The 21,655-nt window shown below is 47.2% G+C and overlaps 1 protein-coding gene across 3 annotated transcripts; it reads right to left on the bottom strand.

Moving 5' to 3' along the window:
• Window positions 1-2,912: 2,912 nt before the first annotated feature.
• On the bottom strand, window positions 2,913-20,864 carry IRF4 (interferon regulatory factor 4). 3 transcript variants are annotated; one of them, XM_074398376.1, is made up of 9 exons: window positions 20,812-20,864; window positions 19,210-19,495; window positions 17,539-17,725; window positions 16,622-16,710; window positions 15,822-15,966; window positions 14,162-14,269; window positions 11,338-11,691; window positions 8,019-8,131; window positions 2,913-5,784 (listed from the first exon to the last, which is right to left on the bottom strand). In XM_074398376.1, the coding sequence occupies exons 2-9, from the start codon at window positions 19,423-19,425 to the stop codon at window positions 5,641-5,643; spliced, it is 1,356 nt and encodes a 451-aa protein (XP_074254477.1). In that variant the 5' UTR covers window positions 19,426-19,495; window positions 20,812-20,864; the 3' UTR covers window positions 2,913-5,640. The 3 variants fall into 3 exon arrangements, with proteins under 3 accessions (XP_074254477.1, XP_010336404.1, XP_074254478.1); XM_010338102.3 differs by having other exon boundaries at window positions 15,822-15,963; XM_074398377.1 differs by lacking the exon at window positions 14,162-14,269.
• Between the last annotated feature and the right edge of the window lie 791 nt (window positions 20,865-21,655).

The following is a 21,655-nucleotide window of genomic DNA, read 5'->3' as shown; positions in this document are numbered from 1 at the left end:
AATCATCACAATTTAGTTATGGACAAAAACTTCACTCGGACGTCTGATGCACATTATAATCCAGAAAAATCTGTCAGATTGCCACTGCCTGTCCACTCCAACTGAAACTTACTGGAACCCAAATCTAGAAATCTCAGCTGGCTGCTCTCCAGAAACTAGCTTATAGACTCCTTGAAACATAGACCTTTGATTTCTTTTTGTTTCCACAGACATGTCTCCGATTGAGTACCTGGTTGACTACATCATATGGGAGACCTAACTCTGATGGAAACCCACTTAAACCACCTCTGAAATGGAATGCAACGATTTCACTGAAGGGACCTAATTTCAGGACTAAAAGACTGATAAGATATAGAACAATGTACCCAAATTGGTTCCTTTCTACTTGTTCCAATCTATGTTTTTCTCCTCTTTTGCCGAATCTCTTATCTTAAAACCTCTAACTCAAATCTACCAACTTAAATCCAAAACTCCCAACTTAGCTTTTAACATGTGAAACTTTCTGAAAGTAAAGTTTCAAGCGAGGACTGAAGGAAACCAACCTATTTTTCCCCAAAATACTGAGAATTGTTAAGTTAGAAACACACTGAACACACAGGGAAGCACTCTGCTTAAGCCTGTTTTCCTGATGTTGGAAGATAAATCCTTCCTTCCAGAGAAGGCAGCAGTGGAATCTAGGAATAGATTTTACCGCCTTCTCTCATTTTGTCGCCTTTTAAAACACTGGGACTGCAGTCTCCTTTGTCTTGTCACTGTGCTAAGATTTGCCGATCTTTGTTAAAATACCATTTAGGCAAGACCCTAAGCCACTGACTTGAGAGAGATACTTTTGAACTGAGATCTCTTCCACATGGTAAGTACAGCGCACATTATCTGCTGATTTTTCTATTAATCTGGCTTTTGTTTTCAGGAAAGTGTCTCAACTGAACTTATGAAGGTTGAGAAAAAAATTATATTTCCTCTCCTTTGGTTATCATTTAGCAAAATCAAAATTATGTTAATCTATCATTCAGGGAGATTCTGAATCCAAACTACACTTTGGCAACAGCTCCATGTAACCTTCAGCTGCAAAGATTTTAGCACCAGCAGCTGCAGCCTTGTCCTTTTGAGTTTTTTGACTGGACTGGAAGTTAGTGGGTCCATAGGAGCTGAGTCCTGTAAGCAATAGAAGTGATGATGCTGAAAAAGGAGACTCCCTGGCCTGGCTGCTCAGAGAGAGGAAGAGTTTGGAACCAAGGTTAACAGCAGACATACAGATCCCCAGGGCTTCCATCTAAACCCTATTCTCTTTATCCACAGTTTTCCATTCAGTTTTCACATTCAGAATGCTAGTTAACCTACATCCTGTCTTTTTTAGCAATGTCAAAAATGAGAGGAGCTTTGAATCCAAACAAAAGAAAACATTCAAAACAACTTCCTTGAAAGCCCTAAACATTTTAAAACACAGGTAAAGGAAAAGGAGGGAGGTGCCAATGGGATAGCAAGATGATTACTCACAGACCCTCCTGTGTGGGAAGAACTGCCTGGCACTTGATCAGCGTTTGTCTGTATTGTTTAACAAGCTGAACACTTTGAGATCTGATCAGGGACACGTATAGCAGCCTCACTGACCATGGCATGTATGTACCTAGGCAACAGTCCTGCAGGATACAGGACATGCGCATGTACCCCAGAGCCAAAATACAATTAAAAAAAAAAAAAAAAGAATGTAACGGCAGGAGAAAGTGCTTTGAAAGCTATCAGGATGTATGTTTAGTAATACACACACAAACACACACACACACACTCTGCAAAACAAGTTTTTAAAAGTTTTTATTTACTTAAAAACATAAATTTATCAAACATATCAATTTGCTTTGCAAAACAATTTACATAAAAATTCACGACATATACCAATGGCGGCACAGCATGCTCCGTCTAGTGTGTGAAGCATCCTTTCCTACAAATCTCAGCAACACACAGATTCAGGACGGCAAATTCACTTTCAGTTGGGGGCCTCTTGGGTCCTACATAACGGTAGTTCACGCAGCAGAAAGTCAGGGGCACGGGATGCTGAGGAGAGGGAAGCAGACCCCATTGCCTGTTAAGTCCCATCTAGCTCAGAGTTTGAAGCAACATAGGAATTTCACTGGAGGAGGGTTGGCCTGCTGGCCTGGCCCTTCTCTCTCATGCCCTCTACTTCGGCTACACTTCTTATGCATAGTCCTCAAAGCTGTGAAAATAAATACCAGGAAAACTGACCTTTACGGCATTCATGTAACAGACTATCAGGATCTCAGGGAGATCCACCTACATTGAGGATCAGTCTCAAAAATGGGGCATGTAAAAAGTAACCTGCAAAATGGTGTGTACGGTCGGACAGCCTTCATGCACCGTTCAGACAGAGGCTGCCAGCCACAGATGATTTGGGGAGATATGGAATACAAATAAAGACGTTAAGCAATCCCATCACTTTCAGAAAACACTTTCACCTGTGAGGAAGTGGGGGCATGTGACCTGAGAACAATGAGAGGAAGTTTACACTATATCTGAATTGTTACCAAAAAGGTAACTGACACGGGCATACACAAAGTGGTCTTTCCTGGTGGAGCATCTACAATGGTGGGAGGTGCGAGCACCCAAGACTCCCAGAGTTATTCCACCCCTGGGGCTAGCTGCATGTATATCCTAGCCCAAAGACCATCTTTTTCGAACAAACACCTACCTGCCCTTGGGAAGGGCTGCTCATTTCTCACCATGGACCAGTCTCTTTTTAGCTCATACCCAATAGATTAGCTGGGTTTTCTGAAGAGTGACTAACTGTCCTGTTCCACTGGGGATTGAGGGGCTTCCAAGGTTTTAGTTGTAAATGAGTCAGTCATTTGGTTCTCTATAGTGTTCCAGGAGATATTAATTACTGCTTGAGGTTTTCCTAATTATACAAAATCTCAAGAAAAAGACATAAACCAAGAAATGCACCTGGGAGACACATACATTTTTTCCATGTGCCCCAATGCTCTTTAACATAACCAGTCCCCAGACTCTTCAAAAGCGTTGTCCACTGAGTCCAAACTAAATTCTGGTTTGCCAATTCCACTTTATCAAGACAAGGAATGAGGAATCCTTTCCTTTGCAGAGTGCTGAGACAAGTGCTAGGCTTTCCAACCCTGAGCATTTCATATCTAGTTCATTCCCTAGGTCATATGCTAGATCACTCAATTTTTTTTTTTAAAGTTAACAGTCACATAGACATAAAGATAAGAGGTAGTAGCCCCAGCCAACCAGCATTTTCCAGAAAATTCAGCTCTGCTGTTAAAGCAGTGTAATAGAAAGAAGAAGAAGAAGTCACAAAACAACTGAAATGGAGCATCCGCTGGAGAATTAAGAGGACAGGATGGATGCTCCTGGGACAGACTTCCAAGAGAGCTTCTTTGAAGTGCCACGTGGGGTTCAATACTCTTCAGCGAAGAGGGTCACAGGCAAGGGCCCCGTGAAACAGCAGTTCCTAATATCTTTACCTTCACTTAGGATAATATACCCCAAAATACTGTGCATCTATAAGATGTATACAACACTGCAGTTCACGAAACACAGTCTGCTGCCCAATACATATCTGCGTTGTGCGGCTCATGAAATGTCAAAATCTACTGAGTAGGTGGTAGCAGAGCTCCGCAGCAAGGCCTCTGAGCAGAACGAGGTAAATCTTCACTGTCAGCTACAAAGAGCACTGCATGCCAGTGTGTGCAAGATGACACCGTGAGGTTTTCTTTTTAAGTTTATGTATCTTTACAGAAAAGTGAAATGTGTTAGAAGAATAAACACCACTTTTTTTGTGGACATTTTTAGAGAGGAGAATTTGGGCTGGGAAAAAAGGAGAATGCTTTTTATTTTTTGTTCTTCTCTACTGTTTGTATTTTCTGTAGTTGATACATTATGACTTTAATATTAGAAACCCGTTTTAAACATTAAAAAATGATGTGTCAGTGTTTCATACTCATTAAGCCTGATAAAGGCTGAAACCTGTGTAATGTAGGCGCTTACTATGTGCTTGTTGAATGAATCTAAATTATTGATTAGATGAGCAGGAGCACACATTTGAGAGCTCTGCAATCTTCTGCTGATGCTGGGAGGAAGAGTAAATACCCTGCAGTATGAGAAGCACCCTGGAGGTGATGCCCCAGTCTACACTGCTGTCCTTTCTCAAAACCACAAAAATTTAAGTGATCAGGTTTACTTAAGCAAGTGGAGGTCTTTGGGATTCTATAAATAAATGCATTTGGAAAAAGGCCAGTAATTTTAAGGCCCTGTCAAACTATAATTGGCAGGAGGAAGCACAGAAGAGATGAAATAAGCAGAAACAGCCCACTGAATGTGCAGTTCCGCAGTCAGCTTCCATCCTGCTTCACGTGGCGGGTCCTGGCCTTGTTCTGCTCTCCAGCCTGGGAGTCCCCGGCTCCTCCTCCTCCTTTAGTGTCGCCATGGCTGACACTGGACAGCCAAACAAACAGAGGGGAGTGGCTCAGAGGAGGGAAACAAATAACTTAGTATGTGGACAGAAGGGTTTAGCAGAAGAACAAAGGGCTTAGTACATGGACAGTCCAAGTATTAAGATATTGATTCCTTAATTTCTTCTTTAGGAGAAGAATTTTTGCATTTCTAAAGAATGAGAGACAGAAAAAAAAACAAAGAAACAAGAAAAGTTAACCATCACCTGATTGTAAGACAAAACTGCCTCGTTCCAGAGTAGCCCTGTGTTTTTTGGCTCAAGGAAATAATCGGAAGTTTACTCGCTGGCTCCCAGGGAAGGCCAAGGAGAGAAAGCCAATGTGAGACAGCAAGGCAGAGTGGCTCATACCAGGAAACTTCTGGCAGGTGGGGAATGGGCCTCCCCGCAGCTACAGGCACAGCTTCCATCAAAAATTGCGTTTCCTCCACTCAGCAAGCGACTTCCACAAGAACTACAGCTCCTACATACATTGATACATTTCTTTTGCAGGCGAGTCTTCTTCAATTTACACCTTACTTCCCTGAGAAATGGTACAGATATACCTACGAGCAGTCATCACACTAGCCAGTGGTCGATACTGAAAGGCAAGTTTGCTCAGTCTTCCAGCAAGACCTAATCTGCAACAAGTTGAGATTTAAGAGGACATTGAAGTAAATGTAAACAGCACTTGGTCAATTTTCACAGTGATCACCAGTGATGGCAGTCTATGGAACACCAGAAACGCAAAACCACCTTTGCATTTGGAATAAGCTCATCTGCCAATCAGATGTCACTGATTTTTCATACATGTCTTTCAGCAATTCTCCTCAACTGCTGAACTGAAATCTTCACTTCTGAGTTCCTTAAAAAAGCAATAGGGAAGTCAATTACGTGCTTTCACCAAAGTCAAATATTTACAATGAAAATCATTTGCCTTGGGCTGGTGCAGTGGCGGTGGCTCACACCTGTAATCTCAGCTACCAGGGAGGCTGAGGCAGGAGACTCTCTTGAACCTGGGAGGCAGAGGTTGCAGTGACCCGAGATCATGCCACTGCATTCTAGTCTGGGCAATAGAGCAAGACCTTGTGAAAAAAAAAATTTTTTAAAAAGAAAGAAAGAAAAGAAGAAGAAAAGGAAAAAAAAAAAGAAAAAAAAAAACATTTGCTTGATGTTTTTCATTCTTGAATGGAGGAATGGCGGACAGATCTGTGGTAATCCTCTGGACTGCTGATGTGTTCCGGTAAATCGTAGCCCCTCAGGAAATGTCCACTGTTTTGCTGAGCAAAATAATACAGTTGTCTGGCTAGCAGAGGTTCTACCTTTAATAAGAGATTTTAAAAAGATGTTACTGAGATATCCTGCAACTGGCTCACTATTAAATAGCACTCAGATCCTAAGGAGACAGTAATAGGAAGCCCAAAGTTATGTGCTAGAATACATCAAAACACGTCATATTTGGAGCCATCTAAAGACGGAATTTTTTGTTAGTCCTTCCATAGTTCAGCCTGTAAAGAAGCAGCCCAAGCTACTTAATTCTGGGTTAAAGCTGCTACTTTCAAATCAACTGCCACTTAAAATGTACATTTCAGTAAAACTGAATCAAATCAAGTGATCAAATTAAAAGGAAGTCTGAGGTCATCTGCAGGGTCATCTAGGCCAATGATTTTGTTTTTCCACAACTGCAGTTTGAAAGAAACAAAGAACTCATCCTGAATGATTTGCTTTCTAGGTAATCTGTATAATTCTAAACCAGAGATAAAAGAAAAAGTGAAGTTCAACAACAACACTACTACCATTGTGGGAAAAGAGAAGTTAATTGGGCTAAAATTTATCCTGTCTGGTTATTAGCATGGATCACATTTACCAAATAAAACAAAACAAAACAGAACTAAACACCTTGATGTTCAGCTTTTCCTGAATTGACAGCATCTAAGGCAAGCTGAATGCTCTCTGTCAATCATGCTATTAGAGTTTGTATTTTATATATAACGACCTAAACAAAACTCCTATGTAAGTATCTGAAATGAATTAATAATTTTTCAAAGTGGAACTCATAGGTGTTCAAGTGTGTTTATTCATTTTATGGACCACACAGCCTTGTCTTTAGGATGAGGGATCGTCTTGGGATCCATCTTTGCCTCACTTAGGGGACTGGAACTTGCATCCAAGTCACCCTTAAAATTGGACTGATGTGGCAGCTGATCATCAGCTTCTTAAATGCTGCTTATCAATGCCAAGATTATTCAGTCATTTGGCAATTCCTATTGTTAACAACGTATCAGTTATTATTTCAACAATCATATCAATTATTAAGTCAATCACTGGAGAGAACTCGTGAGAAAACTCCTGAGTCTATGGCAGGCGTCCCCAAACTTTTTACACAGGGGGCCAGTTCACTGTCCCTCAGATCATTGGAGGGCCGCCACATACTGTGCTCCTCTCACTGACCACCAATGAAAGAGGTGCCCCTTCCTGAAGTGCGGCCGGGGGGCGGGGGGGGGGGCGGATAAATGGCCTCAGGGGGCTGCATGCGGCCCGCGGACCGTAGTTTGGGGACGCCTAGTCTATGGGATTATATATTGGTTGGTTGGTCTTTGTTTTTAAAATCAAGAAGGGGAGGGTTGTAAGTTCCAGATTAAATCATATTTCATTTCAGTTCTCAATGAGAAATAACATCAAACCTAGAATCTGATGGGAATTTTGATGCGACGGGGTGTAAGTTTATCTGGTATTGCTCACTATCCAAGCCAATTAATAACAATTGCAAGTTTGTAGCAATGTGAAGTTTTCAAATTCAAAAGTCTTAAGGGTTAAAGATTCTGTTTTGTATGGCAAAGCAATGCTTCATCTTATCTACAGAAACATTTTCTCATAAAAAAGAAAACTCGAACTCAAATCCTAACCCTATTCCTAACCCTAAACCTTCAGCGTGACTTGCCACGGTTGAACCCATCTTGAACTAAGCCAGAGAACATCATGAGACTCTGAGCTACCTGAATTCCTTGAATGATTTAGCGTCTTTGAAATATAATATACCCAATAATTAAATAATTTCTAAAATTCCAGAAATAAAAGAGGTGCTAGGACACATCTCCAGAGACCTAAAAAAGGCCTCCAAGGAATGGACAGCTTCCCATTTGGGAAAAACTTTTCCACTGATTGAAGATCCACTAGCTAGATAGCATTCTTCAAGCAATCTTAACATGGAGAATTTTAAAGGGCAGCTTTTACCATCACTCTTTTTCAATCCCTATAAAAAGGAAATATGACAACTTTCCTGAAAAATAAAAAAAGATGGGGAAAGTGGGACCCTCCATTGGGGCTGTCTTCCCTGGTTCTTTGATGAATAGATCTCAAGTCTGGGAGGAGCACATGGGTCCCCATACTGCTGCTCGCTGGACCACGCTTCCTTCCTCACTACATTAAGGGTTGCGCTTATTCTTCCAGGTCATTTGACATTTACTTTTCACTTGGGACTTTACTAAATGAGACTCTGCTCTTTGTAAAGAACAGGAAGCCTCTATGCATAGTACGAGCGTAACTGAGGACTCACGTGAGCTGTGATGAGCTTTCTTTGCCTCTGAGGGTCTGGAAACTCCTCTCCAAAGCACAGAGTCACCTGGAATCTCGGCAGGGAGCGGCCGTGGTGAGCAAATGCTTGCAGCTCTGCAGAAGCCCACAAGAAAAACACCATGTTCAGAAACCCTTATCACCAAACACACCAGATTAAACAGGAAGTAAGAGCTTACTGTGATTCTGAACACTGCAAGAGAAATGAGCACTCTTTATTTCCCCAAGTAGGGCTCCCGATGTGAACACTCCACATACAAAATAGCATGTATGCGTTCATATGGCTGCTTTTCCCCCAGGGCCCTTGGTCTCCCTCGATTCTTCGAGGGGAACTAGTCGACAGCTTAAGGAGACTGCTTTACAGCATTGGACCCATGAAGATTCAAAAGGTAGCAGACCGCAGTGAAGTTGGGAGAGAAAGAGCAAGAAACATAGTCACGTAATGACAAAAGAACAATTTATGCCACAGGCAGATTTTCACTTAAAAAATCAGAATGTTTTGACATCCCAGGATCATTTTAAAACCTCATCCCATCACTACAGAGCCCAGTATCTGAGCTACTGCAGACATCTATGTAACTCAGGCATCACAGAAAATACGTAACGTCAACGTGGTGACTGAGCACCAGCCATCGGCAGCTGTGTCCTACCAGTCCTACCGTGGCTGTGCCTAAGCCCTGAGCTGTGCAACTCTGAGCCGACTTCTTGCCTGTCTCCAGGGACAGAATAGTCACTTGACACGAGTAGGGAAGCGGGGCAGCCCCTGCCCCACCTCCCCCTTGTGGATATATACATATGTATCCCGAAGCCATCACGCCTACCCGAAATATACGAAATGGACTGGAACATTGTTGGAAAAGCGTGCGCTCACCCCGTTACTTTAAGCCCATGCCGCCTCCCCTGTACACAAGATGAATCTTCTGCCTGTACCTACAGTAAGAGGTCATGCCCACAAAAGAAACAATTTAACACAGGAGCCGCTAAAGCTTCGCAGAACAGATGCGTCCTTATCAGATACACATCCTCAGGCCACACCCAGGGGGCTGTCCCTAGTGCCTGTGCAGACCCTGAATGGGGAGATATCAGAGATCTCCACTGTCCTTCAACTGAACACAAGTTTCTAGCTAACTCACAGAACTACTTGACTTCCTGCTTTTTTTTTTTTCCAGAATTCAAATCAAACCCAAACGACTTAGTCAGAATGTGTAAAATACATTCACACTCGCCATGATCTGAGACTACACCTACACAGGCTAATCAGAGTGGAGAGCTGGCACAATTCTCTGAAAAGGCGTGCCTCCAACCCTAGATAACATGAGAGCGTTTGATGGGAATGCTTAATTATGCAGAAGCTGGTGGGCACAGCTGCAGTTTTTACGTTCACAGCATCCTCCTTAAACCTCAGTGAACACTTTGAGGTGAGAGGTTGCAGAGGTGAGAGGTTGCAGTGGGCAAAGAGCACAGCCCTTGGTTACAGAGAGGGAATAAAAGCCAAGACTAGCTCTTGCTCACAGATTAATAGTAAGTTCTAGGCATGTGAGTTCGCAGCCGAAGGACTCACAGGCGTCCGCCCTGCCTGTGCTGTCTCTCACGCAGTGCACCTGTGACTCAAAGTGCACCTTCCAGCACTTAGTGGCTTAGTCACCATGGAGGCTCTACTTCCCTAAAAACACCTTGCAAGAGGCACTCAGAGAAGTCAGTGCCAGTTCCTTGTGACACCTTCATTAGAAAGCCCCCACCCTGTGAGGCACCAATGTCCAGAGTCTTCAGAAATCCAGACCCACTGGACTTCAGTCTTCCTGTCCCATGTGAGCTCTTCCAGATCCCAAAGCAGACAGAGGAGATGCTGTTGGGGGTCCCCATAGTTGCCCTTCAAGTTCCTTGGTCCCCCATGAACACTATGCTCAACCCCAAGAAGGATGGGACCGCCCTAGCTGGGTCTTGGGGATGCTTCTGCCACTGAGAATGAGACACCTGCCACCGCCTCAGGGAACTAGCACAATTCTCCCTCTTTCTATTGTCAGCCTCTGTGAAGCTTGGTTATCTTTTCTCTTTGCTTTTTTTTTTTTTTTTTTTTTTTTTTTGACAGAGTCTGGCCCTGTCCCACAAACTGGAGCACAGTGGTGCCATCTCAGCTCACTGCAACCTCTGCCTCCTAGGTTCAAGCGATTCTTGTGCCTCAGCCTCCTGATTTTTGTTTTGTTGGGTTTTGTGTTTTTTTTAATGGTAGAGACAGGGTTCTTCCATGTTGGCCAGGCTGGTCTCAAACTCCTGGCCTCAAATGCTCTGCCCACCTTGGCCTCCCAAGGTGCTGAGATTACAGGCATGAGCCAACACACCTGGCCTGAAGCTTAGTTATCTAGGGACCTATTTGCTGTGGGCACCAAAAGATAATTTGGATAAGTTTACAAAAAGATGGGCCACTTACACGTAAAAGTATGAGTACATGTCAACAGTGCCAGAGCACATAGATGCATCGTATTTTTATTTTAAATCAGTTGAATGAAGAAGCACATTCAGGAAACGGGGAGGCATGTGAAAAATCAAAGACACAGGAGTTTGTGAAGGGGTTCAGGAAGAGACAGGGCTAGGAAAAGAGAGAGGAAGAGCCAGCGGTGAGGTGGCGGGTAAACAGCTCCCTTCCACCCGGGAGGCTCCCTCCACCTCAACAACTCCACGAAGCCTCCAGAGCACCCTGCATGACAGGGCCAGGGGTGTCACAGAAGCCAGCCAGAGGCTTATGGAATTGTCATAAAATCCAAAGTAGGAAAATAAAACTCACTAGTTCTGAAAAATATGCTTTGAAATGTTCATATCACAGAGCCAACTCAAAGCACTCTCCTGGAACCTCCCCAGTGCAAAATCAGTTCAGTCCACTCCACCCTCCATCCCACTCGTGGGGCAGCACCTGCCTGAGGGTGACACATCTCGCCAAGAATGTTAACACTATGCTTCTAACCTTTACGGTTAATCTGGGAACCTGGAAAGCGCCATCACATCAGCAGACATGTTTGTTGAGATCATAGTGCAGCATAATGGAATTGTGTTAAAGAGGTGTGACTGTTTGTTGAAAACCAGAATTGCAAAGGTACAGCCTGAGCCACAGTCCACCTGTACCATCTGCTCCGGACTCTCTGCCCACAACAGAGCCAGACAGATTTCTACTGGGGTCAAGGCCAGTGGGCGCCAGAGTCCACAGGAGGAAGACTTCAGCCTAGGGTGGGAGGGACCCTGTTATTTCTGACCCCCATGGTAGGCGGGCCATCACCACCTCTATTCTAATAGATAATGAGGTGCCTTACCTGACAAAAACTGCTGCGTGTCAAAGAGCTTGCAGGTCTGGTCTCTCTCCAGTTTGTTGGGCCGGTCGTTGCACAGCGCCAGGGGTCCGTCCCAGTAGATCCTGCTCTGGCACAGTCTTTTTGCATAGAGCCCGTCGGGGGCCATCCAGAGGACCACACCCCTCTCCAGGTGGCTCAGCAGCTTCTCAATGTTTTTCCTCTGGCTATTGTCCTCTGGGTAGGGGAACAGGACCTGGTCCAGGTTGCTGGGGTCGTATGTGTGTCCGTGGGAGATCCGGCAGCCCTCGGGGCTGGACGTGGTGAGCTCCTTCACGAGGATTTCCCGGTAGTACAAGCAAATGTGCAGCCGGCAGTCTGCAAACACAGGGATCCGGAGTCAGTGCTGGGGGCCAAAGACACCGCCTCAAGGCCAGTGGCTCCACAGAGCCAAGCACCTGTGGTGGAACTCTAGTGTCCCACAGGCTCCATGGAGGAGCACAAGGTTCCGGCATCAAGGAGGCCTGGGAAATGCAGTGCGCCCTTGTGTCCCCCAGAGAGCCATAGGCAGCTCGAGCTTGGTCAACACTTAGTGAAGTCCCGCGGGAAGAAACCCATTTAACTTGTCTAAGCCAGCATATCTCAAATACATGTAGCCAAAGACTCTTTTTTTTAAGGGAGGAGTGTATCTTTCATTATTTTTTCTTGAAAAATAAGTTGAACTCAGAGAGCATCACTATTAAGAACTAAGTCTTATTTGTGAATGATGACAGTGGTGATGACATATAAGTCATGTGTCATGGAACGAAAATTAATCTTTATGCAAATTGGTTTTCACTTTGGAGGAAATGAACCCTAAGTTTAATTTCTGCTAGCAAAAAACGTAAGTGTTTCAGAAGGGAAGCAAGTATGTCCACACACCTGAAAGTTCCCCGAAGTAATAACATGATATCATTTAGGTAAAAACCTAAGTGTGTGTACATATATATAAATTACATATATAATGAGATGCTCAATTATATATGTCTATATAATTTATATATAAACACATCCACATATACATATTAAAGAGTAATCATTAAGGCTTTAATGGTGATTTGGGGGTGGTAGAATGTGATGTTTTCATCTTTCATTTTTGTTTTTCTGATTTTTAAATTAGTTTTCTACATCAGCTATGTGCTGTTTTTATCACAAAGTCAATTCTTGTGAGAAGAAAGAAATCAATGAGAAAAAATACTCTAAAAGTTCACGTAAGGTCTGGTGAAATTGCCACTGGGCTTTGTGCTTAAGTTTGAAAAGAACTCTAAAACTGTGCTCTCTGAAACTTTAAACAAGATGAATCCATTTACAAACGTTTTGCTGATTTCAGAAACCTCCTTGAAACAGGGCCCATGAGCTGAAAGAACCAAGCTAGGTTTGCACAAGCTCCTTGGCTGGCCTGCAGGGGAGCAGCGCAGGCAGAAGGCGGCTGCCACTGGTGAATGTGCGGGACCCCAACATCAACGGGAATCACAGTTCTCTAATATATGTGCTCAAGGCTGATAATTAATCTGTATTATGCATACCAAAAAAAAAAAAAAAAGAAACCCACAAAACTCTCTTATTCCTCAATAGCAGGTTTTGAGACTTAACCGACATCACAGTCTCAATTCTCTGCTTCCACATACTGGCTGAGAACGAATCAGACAGTGCGCCCCAAAGAGAGTGGGTGTTGGCCATTCGAGGTGATTCTCGGGGCAGGTTTCATTTCGTTTAATGTCATCAGAAATCACGAGGTTGCAGAGATATAAATAGCTGTTTATTTCCTACTCTTCAAGCACCCACACAAGTCTTAGGTATTCAAGAAAAGGGTTTGAAAGTTTCTAAAAACAAACACAAGCCTTCCTGCTCAGAAGCACCTCCTCCCAATGGGCATCCTCAGTTACTCATGAGCAGCTCAGAAAATAAGGTGCAAGCCTCATTCAAAACTCAAAAGGGCTGGCAGGTGAAACTCCAGCTCACCTGTGAGCAACCAGTGTCACAACCCTCATCTCCCTGAGACCCTCAGCATTTAGTTAGTATTTTTCATCACTGATTTTTAAAGATGCCAGAGGGCAAGATAAGAATTGCAAACCTTAAGCTATCTGTTTTTAATATGAATGCAAGTCCCATTTAAAAGCAATCTAAAATACTATCTAAAAAGTAAGTATACATATGGCACATATGCTTGGCAAGCTTAAAGGTGCCTTCCTTATAATAGGTAAGATCTCCATGGTGCGGGAATTTTTTTTAAATAAAACTAAAAATCAGATTGATTCCATATTTGTTTGCAACCTATATTAAAGTTCAGCGGAAGATCAAAGTAAGTATTACTTTGAGGCATATCAATGTTATAGAGATGAGGGACCAGAGCTAAGGTCCCCAGGGAGCAGGGAAGGAGGACTTGTTTGTGGCTGAACCTGGAAGAATGATCAGCTTCTCAAAATGAGATGCCCTTCTACACTTCGAAGCAATTGTTTCACAATGTGAGAATATTGGCTGAAGAGGGGTCCTTGGTAAAGGAAACTGGAGTGTGTGTACATTCCTAGAAATTTGGAGAGGTGCCAGAGAAGAAGCTGAAATGACTCCATTCAAGCCAGTGGCTGAAACTGCCAGCAGAACCACAAGCTGGCTTCTCATTGCTAAGTTTTCCAATGTTGCTCCTAATTCATTCTGGTGACCTCATGCACAGGATGCATCTACATCAACTCCAGACCCCAGGGGGAGCAAAGCAAATGTCTAAAGTCCCATCGAATCCGCCCAAAGATGACAGAGCTGACAGCAGAGGCTGGCCTCCTGCGGTGAATCCAGAACCAAACCCTGCACTCACCTGAGAGCGCCAAGGCTTCGGCAGACCTTATGCTTGGCTCTGTGGGGATTCCAGGAGCCTGGGACTCAGGTGGGGCACAAGCATAAAAGGTTCCTGTCACCTGGCAACCTGCATTTGCAAATAAAAATCAGATGATGTCTAGACAGAGAGTCCGACGCAATGCAGGGCTTCCTGGGGAGTATGTGAAGACTGGGAAGGAAGGGGCTGGCGCCCAATCACCTTCCCACCCACGCTCAGCATAAACAATTAGCAAGGCGCACTCTTGTGAGGCAAAGATGAGCCAGAGACCAGCTGGAAAACCAAAGCTGAGGAAGAAATGAGCCCGAGTGCAGCTTTGGGAGGAAACTCGGAGCGCTCTCTCTGTAACTGATCAACAGGGAGACTGGGGCTCAGAGACAGATGATGTGATTTATCCTTGTTCACACAGCGGGTTCACAAGAAAGCTGAGAGCTCAGGTCTACATGAGTTTGTGCCAAAGAGCCCGATTAAAAATGAACAAATTGTTTAGACTATGTGTATTTTTCTTGCCTCTTGTGGGTTAGAGAGAAGACTGAACCATGGTCCAGAAGACAACAATGTGTGAAACATGAACAGAGGAAGAACATAGCACAGAACACCTTATTCTGCTGCCGCTTCTTTTAGTGTTTCCAATGCTGCAAGACATGTCTCCACCTATTCCATCATTCTGCACATTTCTAAGCATCGCCTCTTTCCCATAGAGCCAGAGCACTGAACACAAGTCTGAATTTCAAAAACTAGTTTTATGTGAGCCGATTCCTCCACTACCATATTGGACACCAACCCTTGCTGCAAATCCCACTGAGAAAGCTAGCACAACTGAATTCTGAGCTTTTTTGTGAACATGCCCCTCAATACAAACATTAAATATACCTCTTCACTACCTGCAGCCACGGATAGCCTGAATATGACTAGAAAAAAGGCCAAATTGCGAAGGAACAAATATTGCTAAAACATTCAAAGGGTTCAACATGTTGACCCATCTCAGAACTCCTATTTAAGTAACTAACTCAAAAGTTCTGAAAGCCTGAGTTATGCAGCATGGAGCACAGCATTGCAAGATTCTCACTGCACCTAGCTAATATGTGCTCCAGCTGAGGAAGCTCATTTTGATGTCTGGGGAACTCCGGAGGGCAGGGGACCACATCTAATCCAGAATCAGCAAGTTTCTCTGGGTCCCAACCATAGGTAAGCACCTGTAGAGACATTTTATGTGTTTTCCATGGTATTTTTGCATTCCATTTTTAGTATTGCCTCTAATACCAAAAATAACAATGAACACACCACTATTCAAGAGAAATATACCAGCTCAAAAATCTCCCAGCATCCCTACTTACTATGAGCTTCCACAATCTCCTCTATATATATAAAAAGGGGGCTGTTTTCCACTGCCTGGAATGATTTCTGTGGTGTTTAAATAAGACCCCATGAAGGGCATTGTCTGGCATGAATCCTGAGCTTAAACTTGGCTCTGGGATGCCATCATCCCACAGGACTGAGAAAATCCTCCTCTCACCTGAGCTGCACACGCAGCCTCCAAGAAGGGGAAAGAGCTTTGGTGCTGCCTGGGACAAACCAGTATTCACCATGGCCCACAGTCAGATTAGTTCTTCTGTTTCTTCTGCCCTGGTGTCTCCCTTACCATTTTCACAAGCTGGGCCTTGCCAGTGGTGACCACGGTGTCCAAATGTGACGGGACATTGGTACGGGATTTCCGGGTGCGGCTGATCGGGGACATAGTCTCTCCAGCTTCGGTCAAGGGGTGGCATCACGTAGTTGTGAACCTGCTAAAGGAGCACAGAAGAGCGTGAGATGAAAAGCACTCTGGCACTGAGACGGGGGTGCTCTTATACCCTGCAAACTCCTTAGGGAATCCCTTATCAGGCTGACAGCTGAAGCATTTTATCATCAGAAAAGACTGGAATGAATCGTTCATCACACTAGGTGGAAACACCCACAGAGGGTCAAAAAGGACAATGGAGACACTGTTGTCCTGTTTTATGTAAAGCTTCATCATATGGCTAAATTCGGCACCAAAAGTACCACAGGGGAATTTGCCTTCCTCTACCCACCAAAGTGGATGAAACAAAGCTGTCATTCACGTCAAGAAAGCCTGAAGAGATCAGCTGCCCTGTGGTTTCACATGATAAGGCACTACTTCCAAAATCTTCAACTTCCACAAAAGGTCTGTTTCCCAGAAGACCTGAGAAGCATATTCCAACAGGCAGACACACCCGATCCTCCCCTACTTAAAACCTACACCAACAGCAGCGCCCTGTGGAAAGTGAGGCATTCATTCGGCCACCTGGGATTTTGCTGGGCTGTTGGACTAGCCATAGCAAATGGCAAGTTCTGCTGTCTGGGCTGCTGTAATTCTCCAGCTGTGTGGGCAGCTGGTCCACACAGCCTCGCCCTCAGGGTGTCCAGTGCCCTCCACCATACCTGGGCTGGAAGCGAGGGGTAAGGTGCTGTCATGGTGTAGGGGTGACTCATGGACATCTGCGGGTCCTCCAGGGTGAGCTGCTTGGCTCCTATGTGTTTGGGGAAAAGGGAAATGGCACAAAGTAAAAACAGGAACTGACCTAACTAAACGTCAAATCTTGTAAAAATACCTAAGCATTTAATTCTTAGAATGCATAACACGGTGTTGACAAATAAGGTAATTTTCAGCAGCTCCCTTGGGAAGCTATCTGTTCATGCCATTGCACTGATTTTTTCCACAAGGTCTTCATTGTATAGGACAGGCAGAGGAATACATGACAGACAGCATGTGAATGTGCCTCATGACATGAAGGACCCCACCAGCTAGATGCTTCCCAAGTGAGGTCACCTGAAGGATTTGTTTGAGATGCCGATTCCTGGGCTTTCTTCCAGACACACTGGTCAGAATCATGAAAAGAGGGGTCCAGGAAGCTTACTTTTAATAAGCACCTCAGCTGACCATGTTACACTTTAAAAGTTGACAGTTTTTTTTTACCATGAATAGTAACTCATTACTCCTCTTCTGCAAAATAGTTACTCATCGAAGACTCTAAGATAAGTAAAGCTTTAACAAGTTATCCAGGTTTTTATTTTCCTTTAAGAGTAACTAGAAAACACATATTCAATGCACACACACACACACACACACACACATATGTTGAGGTGTACAGTGTGATTAATTCTCCTATGCTAAACACCACAGGAATTTCAGCTTGTGACCCACATAACTCAGGCAAGGAGGCTGAGCTTGACTGTGAGGCAGAAGGCAGTCAGGCAGTACAAAAGGAAAGCTAGAAAGTGATGCTCAGAATGAAGTTAAGGGGCCTCAAGGATCTGGCTGCCTCTGTTGTGTGACCCTAATTCAGGAAAACCCCTACCTTTTTTGGCTCCTTCAGGAACAATCCTGTACACTTTGTACGGGTCTGAGATGTCCAGCTGGCTCCGCTCAACCAGTTCCTCAAAGTCATTGCTCTTGTTGAGAGCACATCGTAAACGTGTTTTCCAGGTAGGAGGGTCTGGCTTGTCGATGCCTTCTCGGAACTTTCCTTTAAATAGTGCCCAAGCCTAGCAGTCAAGAATGAAGAGAATGAAAAGTCAAAATACGGATCTGTGTGTGTGTGTGTGTGTGTGTTTTCTTTTCAGAGACAGCGTCCTGCTGTGTTGCCCAGGCTACAGTGCAGTGGCATGATCATAGCTCACTGCAGCCTCCATCTCCTGGATTCTAGGGATCCTCCTACCTCAGCCGTAACTGGGCCCTGGGCCTAGAGGTGCTCACTACCACCTAAAATAGCCTAGCTATTTTTGTTTATTTATTTATTTATTGCAGAGACAGGGTCTCACTATGTTGCACAGGCTAGTCTGGAACTCCTGGCCTCAAGGGATCCTTCCACCTCATCTTCCCAAAGTGCTGGGGTTACAGGTGTCAGCCACCATGCACAACCAAAATACAGATATTTTGCAAAGAATCTTGAAACTGTATTTCTAAAAGAAAGAATGGTACATAGGTCCTTCAGATTTACACTGCTGCTCAAAATGCAAATGGAAAGACCCCAGGTATCCCCTAGGAAAATTATTTTCCATCTTGGACCTTATAACTGCCACGTTGAAGATACACATTTTCTGGGTGTTTATAAAAGGTAGAGTGAGATGCGGAGGTTCCTGGAGGGGGCTCTACCCACCCTCCTCAGTGTCTGAGGTGAGCTTGCCTAGGACTAAGAACAGCTGTGGTGTGAGCTGCCACCCACAGGAGACATCTGGATGGCCACGCAGCTGAGGCACCGTAGAGCAAATTCAAACCAAATTCCCGGAGGAAGTCCCCTTCCCTTGCTCTGCCCGCAGGTGGGGGCTGGGCCCAGACGCACAGTTCTCTGGGTAAACTGCCTTGGGGGAAAACAGTTGTACACACGTGTGTGCACTCACACAAATGGCAAGGGAGACAGATCCAGAGAGAGGCTGGAGTTTCAGAGCGATGTGGGGGATGTTTCCAGAGAGACTTGGAAAGAGACAGAGACACACACACACAGAGAAAGACACAGAAATGGGAGCACCCGAAAAGAGTTAGCAGGAGAGTGAAGAGAGGCTGACCTCAGGAAAAACATGCAGAGAGAAAGACTCAGAGAGAAAGCTGCGAAAGAGAAACAGAGACAGCCGCAGCAGCGCGGGACGCACCGAGAGAGACAGGGAGACCCATTGATGAAGGAGGCAGACCCGGATCCGGAGGCAGGGTGGGAGGCTTGCGTGGAAACGGGAACACAGAGACGAACAACCGAGAACCCTCAGGCTTCTGATCGCCCTTCCCCGGGCCGAGCCTCCAGGAGTCTCCCTGCAGTCGCCACGCTCTCAGGACTGGGACCCGGCTCCCGGCCAGTGCACCCTAAGACCTGAGGCCTCCTTTCCTCCCATGGCTGTGGGCGATGCCAACTGACGCTCCCGCCGCCCGCCTGTCCGCCCCGCGCAGTTCCCTGGGCTCGCCGCGGATTCAGCGCCGGGAACCCCGGGCTCTCTGGGCCCTCCCCGCCGCGCCCCCGAGGGCTCCCGGGGCCGGAGACCTTGAAGAGCGCGGCGTCCTCCTCGCGGTTGTAGTCCTGCTTGCCCGCGTGCTTCCAGGGGATGCGGAAGATGCTCTTCTCCTCGTTCTCCCACACCAGCCCTGGGTACTTGCCGCTGTCGATCTGGTCGATCAACCACTGGCGGAGCTTCCCGTTGCCGCAGCTCACCGCGCTCATGACGAACTCTCCGCCTCGGCCTCCGCCCTCCAAGTTCATGCCCCGCGTGCGGTCCGCGCCCTCGCCCGGGGTCCTTTGCCCGCTCTTCTCTGCTGTGCACTGAGCTGTGCTGCGGGGAGGAGAGCTGCCCTTCAGCCACGAGGCACAGAGCTCCGGGCACCCCGTCCCGGATCCCCTGTGGCAGAGACCACGAGGCCCTGGTGTCTTTGAGGCTGCGAAGCGCGCGCGTGCCTTGTCAGGCTCGCCAAGGCCCCCTGGACAAGGCACCTTCGCGGCTGGCCCAGGCGCATCCCATGGGTCGGCACAGTCGTCCGCCTTCCAAGCGCCGCCCCGCGAAGGCCCCCACCCGCCTGCTCCCCTCTCCACTCCGGTAACTCACTGGCAGCCCAAGGGCTCCTGACGCGCGCCACTGGCTTTGCACACTCTCCCCATCTCCCAGCCGCCGTCCCTTCTGGCCCTCCGTACGCACTCACTTGCAGCCTCGCTTCTCTTCGCCCACTCCCAAGTAGTTTCCCGCCCCTTCCCCGCGACTGTGTCAGTTTCCACTCCCCTGGCGGTCTCCACTCCCCCTCCTCGGGGGACCCAGCCTGCGGCCAGGCGTTCCAGGGGCGCAATACCAGGTTCCTCCACCTTCCGCTTTGTCTGCTTGCATCCCGACCCTTCGTCCCAAATAGGACCCCTATCCCTGCCCACCTAGCGGGAATTAATTGGGCCCTGCAAACAACCAGTGGCGGCCAGCGGGGGCTGTAGCCCAGTAGCAAAGGATTCCGCGCGCAGAGCGTCCGCCCGACCACAGAGCAGGCCCGGGAGGCGGAGGCAGTGAGTGCGCGGGAGAGGGCAACGCCAGCTGCCTGGACGGCAGGGACCGCTCCAGGCCGGCTAGGCCATCGCACGCAAGGCTCGGAGTGACCCAGATGTGGAGCTCCTCCTCCTCCGCCAGCGGGTGAGCGCCGCACTGGAGGCCGCGATGAGTTGGGGCCCCTTAAAAGCTAAGAGCAGGGGAAGTAGCCTGGGATTGGGGTCCACGGGGTCGGGGCTGTTCCTTGCAGGCAAGTGTGCCGTCCTGTGTGGGTGCCTTGGACGGCCCCGCCTCAGCCACTCCTGGGGCCCCAACAGTCCGGTTAGCTCATCCCGTCCAGCGTGTAGCGACCTCGGGAGCGGGCGAGTGGCGGGGCCGCGGGAGCAAGGAGTGCAGGTGCGGAGGCTCGGGCAGCGCTTCGGGAGGCGGGCCTCGGAGCCCGCACCAGCGCTCCGGGCTCTGCGCAGATGGGGTGGGAGTCGGAGCTCCAGGACTGGGCGCGCTCCTTTCCCGCTCCAGAGCCGGGGTGTCCTGCGTTGCCCTGGGGATCGAACCTCTGGCTCGTGCTCCAGATCCTCTCCGTTATCAGCCTTACACCCCTCTTCCTGCCCGACTCCAGGCCTTACCTCGCCCGGGACTCGGAGCTGAGGGCAGCGGCGGGTCCCAAGATCAAGCGGTGAAACTGAGAGTGCGAGGTGGGAAAGAGGAACTTTATAGAACTTGAAAGGAGGGGCCTGGAGGCCTGGGGCGTGGCCTGGGGCGGGGCAGTGAAGGGCGGCGAGGCCTGCAGCGGGCAGGGGGTTGGACTGGGGAGCGGGACTTTGCAAGCCGAGAACCGGAGCCGGACGGGCGAACCCCGGGTCCAGCGCGAAAGCTGGGATCTGCCGCGTTCGGGTTGGGGTCCCTGCGTCTTTGGCGACCCGCCGCGCATGGCGCCAGGAGAGCGCACCTCCAGCTGGGCGCGCGCCGATTCTGGGACTGTCACTGGGCCGTTTCCCGCGAAGGGCGAGGTGTGAAATGCGAATCTCGCCTTTGCGCCAGGACCTGCCAGGAGGCCAGTCAATCACCTACAACAGCTAAACGGCAGCGATGTGGCCAGGGCGGGAAATGGGAGGCGTGTAGTAGCGGGAATCTGGTGCGAAGGGGACTTCGCTCTGCAGAGCTTGTAACCGAAGACGGAGGAATGGTCCAAATCGAACTGGAGGTGGCAGTTGCGGGAGCACCCATGGCAAGGCCGTTATCCAGAACCCTGCCCCTCCGTGGTGTTTACAGAACATCGCACTCAGTAAAAAGAAAATAGGAAATGGCCCAAGTCCCTTGAGCTGTAAAGCGTGGTTCAAATACGGTGTCTGCGTGTCTGACAAGCTTGCATCCTTTTGCATCTATTAGGCTGGTGATTCAAGTGACTCAGACAATGCCTCTGAACTAAGTTTCAGTTATCTTAGCATGAAAGAAATGGGGTAGGGGGAG

Source organism: Saimiri boliviensis, chromosome 4, assembly GCF_048565385.1.
Source record: "Saimiri boliviensis isolate mSaiBol1 chromosome 4, mSaiBol1.pri, whole genome shotgun sequence".
NCBI lineage: Eukaryota > Metazoa > Chordata > Mammalia > Primates > Cebidae > Saimiri > Saimiri boliviensis.
The sequence above is the reverse complement of the archived record's forward strand: the minus strand, read 5'-3'. Positions and strand labels throughout refer to the sequence as shown.